The sequence below is a fragment of the Genypterus blacodes genome, unplaced genomic scaffold (genome assembly GCF_046128005.1).
Source record: "Genypterus blacodes isolate CSIRO-AG114 ecotype Tasmania unplaced genomic scaffold, CSIRO-AGI_Gbla_v1 ptg000022l_1, whole genome shotgun sequence".
NCBI lineage: Eukaryota > Metazoa > Chordata > Actinopteri > Ophidiiformes > Ophidiidae > Genypterus > Genypterus blacodes.
The window spans coordinates 4777238-4789825 of record NW_027466835.1 but is presented as its reverse complement, the minus strand read 5'-3'; the positions used below and the strand labels follow the sequence as shown (position 1 = coordinate 4789825).

Here is a 12588-nt window from a genome sequence, read left to right as displayed (position 1 = left end):
GACATTCAAGGAGCATTAATTCATCTTCATCCTGCACGAAGATTGAGGTCAAAACCCCGCAAAACCTCAACAGGCATATCGCAGATCCAGAGGAGACAGACGGGAGAGATTATTGAAGATTGAGGGGAGAACATATGAGAGGAGACGGTTGGAGAGAATTACAGTCAACCTTGAAGGATTTCATTAGCCTCTCTTGACTGAATTATCCAATCAATGAATTGAATTAAAGAGGAGCCACCGCTCCGGCCTGATCTGCATCTGCTGGCCGCAGTCGCTTGGTGATAACAAAACCGGCCGGACGCCAAGACACAGCAGTAGGTTAAGGTGGATTGTTTGCATTCCATAGACGTCTGGTTTGATGGATATTCTATAAGCAAAGGTCCCGGAGGTTTCAGTCCATTCTCTGGAAATCATACAAACGTCATAATACTGTTTTTAAAAGATTCCATGTGATTTAGACTTTAGTTTTTGTTTTTCCAATGTTCCTGGCAGTTCTCCATTCATTTGACTACAGTTGAATATAAGTATTATGTTATATGTTATATAAATATGTTATATTATATGAGAATTGAGTATTATTCGGGTTACTATGATAGTGAAAATCTGATGGATTCCACTATTGTTTTACTACTAAAAGTAGTAGTAGTTTAACATGTTTCCTTATTACATTCTGATTCTCTGTGAAATTTGTTCTCTATAGTGCAGAGTGCAGTTTGTTTCTGTTTTTGTTTTAGTTTTAGTTTTAGTTTTTTTGGTTGTTTTTGTTGTGTGTGTGTGTGGGGGGGGGGGGGGGGGGGGGGGGGGGGGTGTCATTTGCAGTAACGTCATTTGCCAGATGATGGCGCTATACAGTGGCAGTGGCTCAGTGGGTAGTGCTTCCGCTTGGGAACCGGAGGGTCGCCGGTTCCCTGCCGAGGTGCCCCTGAGCAAGGCACCGAACCCTCAATTGCTCCTCCCTCTGCGAAGGGTGGTAATGTAATGTAAGTCCCATGGATAAAAAGCGTCTGCCAAATGATCGTAATGTAATGTAATACACTCCAAAATCACATTGGGAATGATTGAGCTAAAAAAGTGAGAGCAGAAGAAGAGAAACCCGGCCCGGCCCCCATGACCGGATGTAACCGGGAAAACAAAACATCGAATTGATAATAATGTTGTTTTCAGGAATAGTTATATGACTAAATAGGAAAAAAGATGATTGAATCACTGTTTTCAAAGCTTTCAGGTAAACTAAATATGTATATAAAGATACTGACCTGTTGCAAATGGGCTAAAACGCGTCAATACATCCTGCTCACATCTCCACCTGTCAGCGCTCAGGCGTGATCGTTAAAGAGTCAGTCAGTGTATTTAAATACACCAGCGCGCCTCTGCTATGAATCAACTACAGGAAAAAGTCAAAATTGTCAGTTGTGGCCATTTTTATTTCACATTTGATCAAAGCGGCAGAAGTCACACGCCTGTAGAAGCAGATTAAGTGATAAATGTTATTGTATGCAATAAATCACTTTTAAAATATCAATAAACACACTGCTTTCTCTGCTTGTCATTGATTGGTGTGGCGATGAATAACTGCTGCAACAATAAAATACGGTAAACCTTTAAATAACGTCACATTTTCCAATACATTTGTGGCGCTGCAACACAGTAATGTACAGAAGCCGAGAAGGGGAAGTGTTGTTTTCCTGGGATAACGATTTACGTTTGCCAATATCTCTCAAGATAACTGACTGAATCGTGTCTAGGTCTACATTAAATAAAACGTTGTAACATTGCTTGAGTTATTAACGTTTAACTAAGGCAGAGGAGCAGGAATGTATCGATTAATGCGTCACATTTGTGTTCAATCAGGGTTCATGACTCGACACAGAAAATATATACATTAATATACATCAAACAAGAAGTTATCTCGAGTTCCTGAGGGCAAAGTTCAGTTATCAACTAATTATTCCCCAATATTTTGATAAAACAAACACATTCAGATATATCAAGTGAATTATCTTGTCGTGAGATAATAGAAATTCTATCTGATGTCCTTTCTCGGCCTCCGTAGGAATTGTAATTAATCCCTAGTCACTAAAGCTTCACCGCCATTGTAATCAAATGAGCTCCACACCTCCATCTAGCGGACTCCGGCAGAATTACAAGTATGGAGTACCACATATTGTAGGTTTAAGTTTGAGCGTTTGTGTTTTCGGCGCTTATGTAATTTATGTAACACGCTTGATAAAACTTGTTAGATAATCCTTCCTATATTAACTTGGCCGACTCTTTCACATCGGCGTCAAAACGGTCAGTCAGCAGAGCTTTAAATGTGTTGGTGGTTGTTAAAACAAATCTTATCTGTGATCTAAATATCTGATATCTGGTAGAAACTTACTTAACAGATGCAAGGAGACCAAAGATGTGGGACGGCAACAGAACAGTTTAATAATCCAATATTTGTTGAACAGCACTTAGGCACATCAAAGGCAGGGATTCCAAATCTCCCATTTTATCGTATTATTGCACAGGGAAAAATAGATGCTTTGTACATTTAATGTAAACATCAGTATAACTGTTTATTTCTATTGCTAATAGACGCAGAAGCAGCTACAGGAAACTTTGGTTGGCTGGACAGAAAAGTTTATAGGCACATTCGTAGCAAAGCTCCCTTCATTCTTCACAATTATCTGTCACGTGCAACTTCCTCCTTCATGTTTATCTTTCCATAGTAAATGGCTAAACACCATTTCCACTTTGTATATATATATATAGCAATAAAGCAACAGGGTAAGGCCAAGTTTAAACTCCCTCAACAGAAAACAGGAGGTATTAGGGCAGGTTTTGGTTATATTTTAAGTGAGTTGGTCAGTTTTTATTTATTCATTTTCTTTTTGATTGTGTCTTCTGTGTCTCCCCCTGTCCCTGTCTTTCTCCTCTTACTCACGGGCCCTGGCCAGGCAGCGCCCCCAGCAGGCCAGTGGCAGTGGTAAAGAGGTTGATGGGTGATGATCCATCTGTGATGAGGGTGGACTTCAAGCCCAGACCCTGGAGCAGTTTGACCTAACAGGAGAGGAGGGGGAGAGAAGGAATATCAGCAAAGTCTGGAACCTGCATCAACAATACCTGACTGGCACTACAAACCAGAAAATGTCCTGCGACACATCCTGCGTGTGTTGTGGTTACTGGTGCGTACCTGCATCTCTGGGCCGGCTCTGGCCATCTCCTTCAAAGTCTCACTGCCCAAACTCTCCACCAGCTTACTGAAGCGCTCACTCTCTATCTGAGCGATACGCTCCTGCTTCTCCACATCCAGACGGTCCATCTCCTTCTTATAGTTCAGCTCCTGCTCACGAGCCTTAGACAGCCGCAGCAGCTCTGCTTCCTACACACACACACACACACACACACACACACACACACACACACACACACACACACACACACACACACACACACACACACACACACACACACACACACACACACACACACACACACACACACACACACACACACACACACACACCAGATAGATTAAGAAAGAGAACAAAATCCAACACAGATATACCAAAACCCACATACTTTAGTTTAGTAGTGAGAGAATCTCAGCCACACTAACACACACACGTGACACACGCGTGAGTCTGGGACGTACCGCCTCAATGCCCTGAGCTTGAGCCTTCAGTTTGGCTTCGTTGACTGCTGCCTCGCCCTGAATGCGAGCAGCCTCTGCCCGGGACTGAGCTTCAGCCTTAGCAGCTCCTGTGCTCTCCACCGCAGCACTGTGACACACACACACACACACACACACACACACACACACACACACACACACACACACACACACACACACACACACACACACACACACACACACACACACACACACACACACACACACAATTATTTCTTTGACATGGAAAGCAACAATATTCATCACAAACAAACACAAAGACAGCACTCATGATGCTAAAAAGCAAATCAATCTTTGATGCATTGATCACCTGAGCGCCTCCAGCTCCAGCAGCTCCTTCCTGGCTTTCTCCGCCTCAGCCTGGTCTGTGATCCGCTGCCTCTCCAGCTTTCCCCGAGCCTCCTGCTCCAGACGCTCTGCCTCGTGGCTGCACAAACATACACACCAGGCTCAATTAAGCCAGACTTCTTCTCATTTAGAACTTCACTCTTGCATACACAACAACATACTGTCTGTGAATGAGAATGTGTGTGTGTGTGTGTGTGTGTGTGTGTGTGTGTGTGTGTGTGTGTGTGTGTGTGTGTGTCGCACCGTGCGGCAGCCTCCTGGGAGTTGGTAGTGATCTCAATGGCCAGCTGGACGCTCTTCTGCAGGGCGTCACGTGTCCTCTGGTCTACAGGCTCCACAGACTGGATGTCCACGCTGGTGACCACCAGCTTGTTCTGGTTGAAACAGAGGTTGCGCCGAACCGCCAGCTTCTCATCAAAGCCGAACACGGCTGAGCAGATGATCCGGTTGGAGTTCTGGACACAAATAAGTTAATAGCTTGTTGATTTTCATCAGTTTACATAAAGACGGTCGACGTTGAAAATGTTCTCTTCAGCAATCGTAATCATTTCATCTATTCACAGCGTTACTGAGGCAACTGTGAATATATTTGATTGAAACACCTTGTAACTTCATGCAGACAAACCTTGTGGAAATCATCAAACTGCACAGAGGCCACAGCGCCTCTGACACGAGACGCGATGGCTTTACAGGCGTCGCCAACGAAGTCAGGCACTGAAAACAGAGCGGCTGCAGCAGCCGGCTCAGCGGGAGCCCTGATGTCAAAGTGCCTGAAAACGATAAGAGAAGGAGAAGTGAAGTTTTAAACAGGAAGAAGAATTATGTATGGGGATGATACTTCTTCAGGTTTATTTACCAGTTGTAGGAGAGCTGCAGCTGCAGTCGGGCGTGGTCGGCCGTCTCTATGGTGATGATGTCGGTGCAGAAGTCGGGCCCCAGCAGGAGGCAGACGGCCTTGATGACATTGGCTCGCTTGGGTTTGTCCCCAGACAGCGACAGCACGGTGAACTGCTCGTCGGGTCCCAGCATCACCATCTCAGGGCCGAACACCACCCTGCCCACAGAACCACGCCGCCACGTTAGCTCCTCCCACAACCTCATTAACACATACATGACACGGAGCCAGGCTGAATCCTACCTGGCCGCCTTCTCTCTGTAGTCATACACCTGGACAGCGGCATTGTGGGGAACCCGGTAGGAGATCACCTTGGTCTTGTCCCTCGCCTCGGTACTCACGGGCCTGTTCCTGTCCGAGCGGTCGGCCAGGGGGTCGTGCGGGGAGGCCAGCAGCGCCTCCACGTTGGCGGGCAATTCCTTCTGCCACAGCTCCTCGTCGTGGGTCAGCATGTAGGTTTGGCCGATCACAGCCCGGACCTGTGAGGCAGTAGAGCGCGCTGCAGGTTAATGGTCTAGATGACAGTAACAGTAGGTGAGCAGAGGGAATGCTTCATCACGCACCTTTCCCGATTTTATGTCCCGGACGTAAATCCCCTCGTTCTCGTCCAGTGGGATGGCCTGCCGTCTCACCATCACCTCCACAGCGGCGGGCGGAACGTACTCGATGGGTCCGCGCAGCATCCAGCGATCGCCGGGACGACGCAGGACGCCGGACCTCCGCGAGCGCTTGGCCCTCTCCGTCAGCTCCTCTTCCTCGTCCTCGTCGTCGGCGTCGCGCTGGCAGAGAGAACGGGGGAGAGAGAGGAGGAGGATGGAGAGAAGGGTTAACGTGGCGATGCACTGGAGCGGTGGCGGAGGAGAGGGAGAAGGTGGCGTGGAGGGAGGCGGAGAGGGGACGGGAGAAAGGTACTGAGAGGCAGAACGTAAGAAAAGAATGCGAGAAGACGGGAAGGTGGCAAACCAATTTTAAGAGATGGAGGAGGGCGGGCAGTGTGTATGAATGGAGAGAGGAGGGGGGCCGGGGGGGGGGGGGGGGGGGTTAGAAAGGCCATAAAGGGAGAAAAGAAGAGAACAGATTTTGGGGAGAATGGGTTAGAAAGGTTAGGAAAGGAGGATGAAGCAGTGAAGAACACAAACGTGGCCACATCCATCAAACATCTCTGTCCATGAGCTCTCACTCATCAGTGGCAGCGTTCCTGTGCGACAAACACATGCACACACACATGTTCTCGAGTGAGAATGCCACTGAGTTGCCACGGGTAGGAAGAAGGAGGAGAAGGGTGAGGAGGAGGAGGAGGGAGTCAGTCACATTTCCATCCACTCTACAATCGTACATACTGCTTCTTTATTTCCTGAAGCTTCAAGAGCCACAGAGTAAATTTAATTCAAATGATCCATGATGCTGGAGCTACAGAAGCTACAGAAGCAGCTGCCACATAAACCTAAACCCTCTGCACACACACCGATGATGAAGGTGAAGGCCTGATCCTTCACCAGATCTGATTATGATCAAGGTTGCATCTATTCCTGGACACTTAACATCCTCCCTCCTTTTGTAATTGACCAGTTTAGTAACTTAACTCCATTAAATGAGCCGAGACACCAACTCGCTCTTGGGTCTGAGGACCAATAAGCATCCAGCCTGAACAGTGTGTTTGTCCAATCACACGTAGAAAGCTTCACACTGATGAGTTTGAAAGCTCATGTAGACATACCGACTTTAAAAGGTATCTGACCCGACCCGTCTCACCTCGTCTGCGTCGTGGAAGGCCTCCACAGCCCTCAGGACCAAACCCTCCTCCTCCGACAGCACGTACACGTCCTGGATGCCTTGCTCGAGGGTCTCCCCAGGCTGCAGGAAGAATGAACGCTCACCCTGACAGAGAGGAAGGGAAAATATTAGAACTGAGGAAAATGACGATGTCGCTTCTGTGGAATTTTAGCAAAATTCCACATTTCTCCCCTCTGCTCACCTTCACCACCCTCTTCTGGCCCAGCTGAGGTTTCCCGTCCGGTCCCACCGGGTCAAGGATCACGCAGTGCTGCCTGCTGCTCAGCGTGGTCACGTGGACGACGCCCACTACTTCCTCGGCCACTGAGGGGATGTGGGCCTCCCTGTCGGCCATGGTGACCAGCCACTCCTCCCCTGTGCGGCGTTCCCGCCCGCCGGCATCCTTGAAGGACTTCAGGGCGCGGACGTGCAGCGCTTTCTGATGAGGGAAGAGAGGTCAGGTTACTTTTGTTTGCCTCGTGACCGAGTTAGTTAGGAAGGCGAGATTGAATGAAAACCGGAGCCCACAGATCAAAGAGCATTATGGGTTCAGAGGCGTCGGTCACCTTGTCAGTGAGGATGAAAGCGTTCACAATGTCGATGACTTCTTCATGCGCTCCCGGCAGGTACGCTCCCACCTTACTGACCATCCACTCCTCGCCTGGACAACACACACACACAAACACACTCGTATGCTGAACCTTTACAGGAAATTCATTTTGGGTCACAGAGTGTTCCCCTCAGGGACCAACGGGGGCCCTATTTTTTTGCGCTGTGGCGTACCGGTCACTCTGCCTACTCCTCCCCTGTCCACGCCTTCTTTGCGGGCCCTGAGGCGGATGGCCTGGTTCTCCCTGATCACCGTGGCCTTGATGGTCTCCAGCACCACCACTTCCTTCTTGGGGATGTAGGTCCCTGTCGCACGTCAAAAAGGACAGATTTTCATATTATAAAAGACAAACTGATGGCTTAATCTTAGTTTTTACAAGAGTTTACCACAACCTACCGGGCCCTTCGAACAACCACTCGTCTCCAGCCACTCTCTTCTCTCCTCCGTCCTCCTCGAAGTCCAGCAGGGCCTGCAGACGCAGCGCCGTGTCCGGAAACACAATCTGCAGCGGCGTCACATCCTGAAAGACCGAAGAGCCACAGAGTGAGGGAGGTGAAAGGACAACGATGAGCGTTACCGTACTTCGTCGTGAGGTTATGCAACGACTGATTTCCTTGGCACAAACCTGCTGGACCTCCTCTCCGGGGTAGAGGGGAAACGGATCCTGGGTCAGGCGGATTTCCAGATCAGCGTGGCGAAGTTTGGCCTGGCCGGACTGATCAAAGCGGACCTGACCGTTATCGTCGCGGGCCACAGGGTTGCTGATCACGCAGTACTGACGCGGTGGCACCATGATCATACGCACCGGGGCAAAGAGAACTCTGGGAGAGGAAAAGGAAAGAGGATGAATACACTGGAGGATTGAAGTCATTTCTTCCGATTCCACAGCAATTTAACCATTTAATTCACTCGATGTTGACACCCATGGTGACTTTGGTGACCTTTCACTTTTTGCATTCATTTTCAACTGTGCAGATTTCTATTAACAACAACAACATTTTTATAGATTTCCCTACTGTGTATTCTTTCCCTAGCGCCTCAGCAGTAAAGGCACCAAGTTTACATTACAGGGTGTAATTAATAATGTAGCCTCTAGGGGCAGCAAAGGCACTATATTTACATGAATACATTTTCACCAGGACTTTTGTAGCAGAGAATTATAGTTTATTTTGCTTTTACAAAAGACCAGGCAGTATAAAGTCAGACTATTAAACATGCAGCAGCTCATAAAGATATGGATGCCGCCTTATATCTGCAGCCCATTATGACATCACAGAAAATGTCACAGTTGCAGCCTTTGACATCATGAATGATGTCAAATGTATAGTAGCGGGAGAATGACATCATAGAGGATGTCTCATTCATTAATATGATGTCAAGGTTGAGTCATACATTTACACAAAAGTGTATTTATTTATGTTATCTATATTATTATTATTTATAGTATTGTTTTTATTTACTACTGTGTGTGTTGTGTTTTTATACTAGCGTGTTTGACTGTTACCTGTTACGCTGCTGGCAAACCTCTTCAAACAACGTGTCAGTGTAATGAGGTCAGAGAAGTGAGCTGAAATGATTGTGGTGCATATTTAATGTGACGCTGAGTAGTTTGTGTGATTGTTTATGAACGACCTCACTGAATCTCATTCCTGTCTATTGCGCAAACTCTCGCTAAACAGAGTGAGTTGCTAAATCAATACACAATCAGCTGATTTGCTTGGAGTCACTCCACTGTTGGCACATATCTGCTTCTGCTCTCATGTGCACTAAAGTTACAATGTGTGTGTGTGTGTTTGTGTGCTGAGCTAAGAGGTGCAGAGCGAGTCAGTGTATCTACAGACACACTACAGACCTGTTTGATGCAGTTATGTGTAACCTTGTGTGTCGGAGATAAAGGAAACTATTAGATAGGTTTGATAGGTTTTCTGTCATCAATGTCAGGCTGTGCAGGACAAAGCTTCCGGAAGAGGCTGCAACGCTCTTTAGATCTGAAAACACCAATGTGTTACACAGAACAAAACATATGCGGGTGACTTTGCGTTGTTGTTGTTGGTTTTTCACACCAACCTTTCATTGTCCTGGCGGATGTACGTGAGCGGTCCGATCTCCACGCGGGCGATGTTGGTGTTCTGGTCCAGTACGTGGATGTAGTGGTGAGGTGGGATGCGGATGATTGACGAGTCCAGCAGAACCTCCGATTCGTGCCCACGGTTTCCTGCCATCTTCAACATGGTTTCAAAATCTACTGAACAGAGACGAGACGATTCTTTCACATCGTCTCTTTTGCACCTTCTCTCTACCTCCTCGCGTCTCCACATCTCCCGTCTTTTGTCCATTTTCTTTTCTCCACCACAGCCTACAATGTGATCTGTAGCTTCCTACCCTGCTGTCTGACATCATCCTGTAAATACTGTACCTATGAGATCACCCTATTGTTTTCAATTGACTTGAACATTACATTTCCTATTTTGTCTCAGGGTGTCAGTTCTCCTAAAATGTAAGACAACAATAACAATCTTTGCTTTGTTTTTCTTTTTATTATAAATGAATGCTTATGTGCTGAGCTAACTGTGGTGCTGGCCTTCTTGGTGCCAGTTCAGAGCCTGAAATACAGCCCTCACCGTCTGTTTACACGGAACATGAACCACACTACCAAGGTGTCCCAAAGGGGATTATCACTAGCAACAAAAGCAGATGAAGCCATCAGTCATTGTTAAATTCAAGCGACCGTTGGAGATGATGAGTGAAGCTTCAGTGACCGGATGAAGCTCAGCAGAGTTTTGCTTAAGGGAAATCATTAAGTACATTTACATGCATGTTGGGTTGACTCTCCTTGTAGGCAACACACACACACACACACACACATCCACCTACATTTGAGCTCATTTGTCAGAAACCTATGCAATGTCTGAGTCCAAGTCAGATAAAAGTTTTGTCTTTGGTTTTTATTATTCCTACTGAATGAATGAAGGAGTTCACTCTAAGCAAATCTTGTGGACATTTTGTTCTCAGATCTTAAGCAAAAAAAAAGAGAGAGACATCACAGACAGAGAAACTTCTGACTTGATGTTCTGGTTTTTATTTCTTTTGTCTCACGGTTGACATAAAGGCTCTTTTCTCCCACCCACTAGCTTCTGTCAAGACAATCAGTCTGTGTCTTGTGAGGCCAATAACTCATGATTAACAGACTTTGCCATGTGTGTGTGTGTGTGTGTGTGTGTGCGCTGTATGTGATTTGTTTGTGCAGTAGGTGTGCCTGTATGTGAATACCTGAAGGGCGTGTCTGACATTTGCCTCTGTTAAGGGAACACACTGTGCAAAGAGTAAAGATCTATATGCACAGAGAAACATCAGCAGACATTCATACAACATTGACTTAACGATGGATTCCTTAAATGAGTCCCAGCTTCAATCCCCTGCAGCTATAATCAAGGGGGGAAAAGAGTTTGTAGTCCTCTATTCTCTCTCTGCTGTCAGCTCTGTAATCTAATGGGAGTCGACCTGTTTGGTCACATGTGGTGGAAACAAAGGTTCACATATTTTACAGCACTGATTGCTGGTTTGTAAAGATTAGACTATTTCTCAGATAATTTTTCCTATTGGTCATGCTTTCTCCTTGATTACTGTACTGTCTAATGCTGCTGGCTGGATTTCTTGAAACCACATTAAGAATTATGTTGTGGGATTATTGATCAAAATCCTGTGCATATTTTATAACCCCGACTTTGATTACTCCTCTATTCTTTATTGATCACTCGGGTATTTTGGGCCTTTAGTTCTTGCTTTACAGAGTTGGATGAAAAATATAACAAAAACAACATATATATGGATAAGTAAGAGCCAGAGATGAACTGGGTGATTGGTGACTTAAGATAGTTCATCTTTGGTTAAACTGATGAGGTGCAGTTTATATATCTTTTCTATGCTCTATGCTTCATGAGTTTGGCTTGTTTAAGAGCAGAGACACAGCAATCCATTTTATCAGCGTTAGTTGAGGGATCAAGAAAAAATAAATCCTTCATTTTGCTTTTTTTGTCTCAAGACTGACATCTACAGGTGGTAAAGGGTAACAACAGCATCCACTCCCATAGCTCCAGGAGAAATGCACATTGATATACACTCCACAATGACGTTATTAGTGTGTCATTTTCTAAGGGATCGTATGAAGAGTCACGTGAAAACGGCAACAACAAAATCAGGCAAATGCCAAAAATGGCATGAGTGTGTTGAGTCCAGTTTGAATGTTTCAATACAAGAACAGTAAAGAATATAGTCTCAGGTGAGACTTGTGCTCTATTATGGTTAGGCTTTGATAAACTAAAAAGTAAGTACAAGTACCACCCCCGCAATTTAGCACAAAGCGTGTATCTGTACGTAAATGTGTCTACAGGAACATAATGTGATCAGTACAGTAGATAGATATAACATTATGCTGCACAGACAGGGAGGTTCCTCTTTTGATTAAGTGTTATAAATCACATTGTTGGGGCAAAGTACACCAGCTCTCCCTTCTTCCAGGCCTCCTGTGAGGACATCCGGCATAGCCCTCAACTCCGATTACAGAATGAACAGTACATGTTAACCCCTTACACTAGGCTGCCGTAAACTGAGTTTAGCGGCAATTAAAGCGAATTGAAAAAAAACATTTTTTTTTACAGTACATTTGAATGTTTAGCTGGTGCGATCCTGCTCTTCTTTCAGCGACGCAGGGCGAGTCCTTAGCCGCAGCCATTATAAGACAATCGGTTACTAAATGTGTATTATTGTTACACTCCCGGCTGTTTGTTCGATTTGATGCACGCCGATCAGAAGTTAGATCCTTATTCGTTCAGCAGAACTGTTAAAACTGATCCCAACAGGCACCGGCCTTTGCCAATGAGCAAGGCAGCGTTAACTTCTCAGATTTGTAAACGGAGTCGTACTTAAAGAGTAGCGGTGGAGATTGTCGTTACCTCGACCCTCGGGGACTCAGCAGGCAGCAAACAAAGTCCAAACAGCTCAGCGTCCTCCTGGCAGAACTGTGCTGACTTGTTGGCAGATGTGGGCTGCAGGATTTTAATCGAGGAAAGGAAAAACAAGGGAGTGGGCGTGTCCACTGTCTCTCATCCCGGAAAAGAGTTCAGCGAATCACGTGGTTTCCCAGCAGCAACGCAGAGAATGCGACATGTTGCCCAAAGCAATTATGAACAAATGTCACGCAAACTCCTGAGACAAAGCGACGAAATAGCGATTGGTCCCTAAGACTTCCGAAACATCCAAATCTTTCCTTGAAGCTCGACGTTG

At 46.1% G+C, this 12588-nt stretch overlaps 1 protein-coding gene across 2 annotated transcripts; it reads right to left on the bottom strand.

Moving 5' to 3' along the window:
* Positions 1-2405: 2405 nt before the first annotated feature.
* On the bottom strand, positions 2406-12385 carry mvp (major vault protein). 2 transcript variants are annotated; one of them, XM_076142712.1, is made up of 17 exons: positions 12258-12385; positions 9373-9547; positions 7931-8126; positions 7702-7825; positions 7479-7610; positions 7262-7356; positions 6898-7134; positions 6675-6800; positions 5486-5701; positions 5166-5401; positions 4884-5081; positions 4653-4797; positions 4271-4482; positions 3990-4106; positions 3641-3767; positions 3179-3367; positions 2406-3045 (listed from the first exon to the last, which is right to left on the bottom strand). In XM_076142712.1, the coding sequence occupies exons 2-17, from the start codon at positions 9534-9536 to the stop codon at positions 2926-2928; spliced, it is 2634 nt and encodes an 877-aa protein (XP_075998827.1). In that variant the 5' UTR covers positions 9537-9547; positions 12258-12385; the 3' UTR covers positions 2406-2925. The 2 variants fall into 2 exon arrangements, with proteins under 2 accessions (XP_075998827.1, XP_075998828.1); XM_076142713.1 differs by having other exon boundaries at positions 9373-9550; positions 12258-12384.
* Positions 12386-12588: the final 203 nt, after the last annotated feature.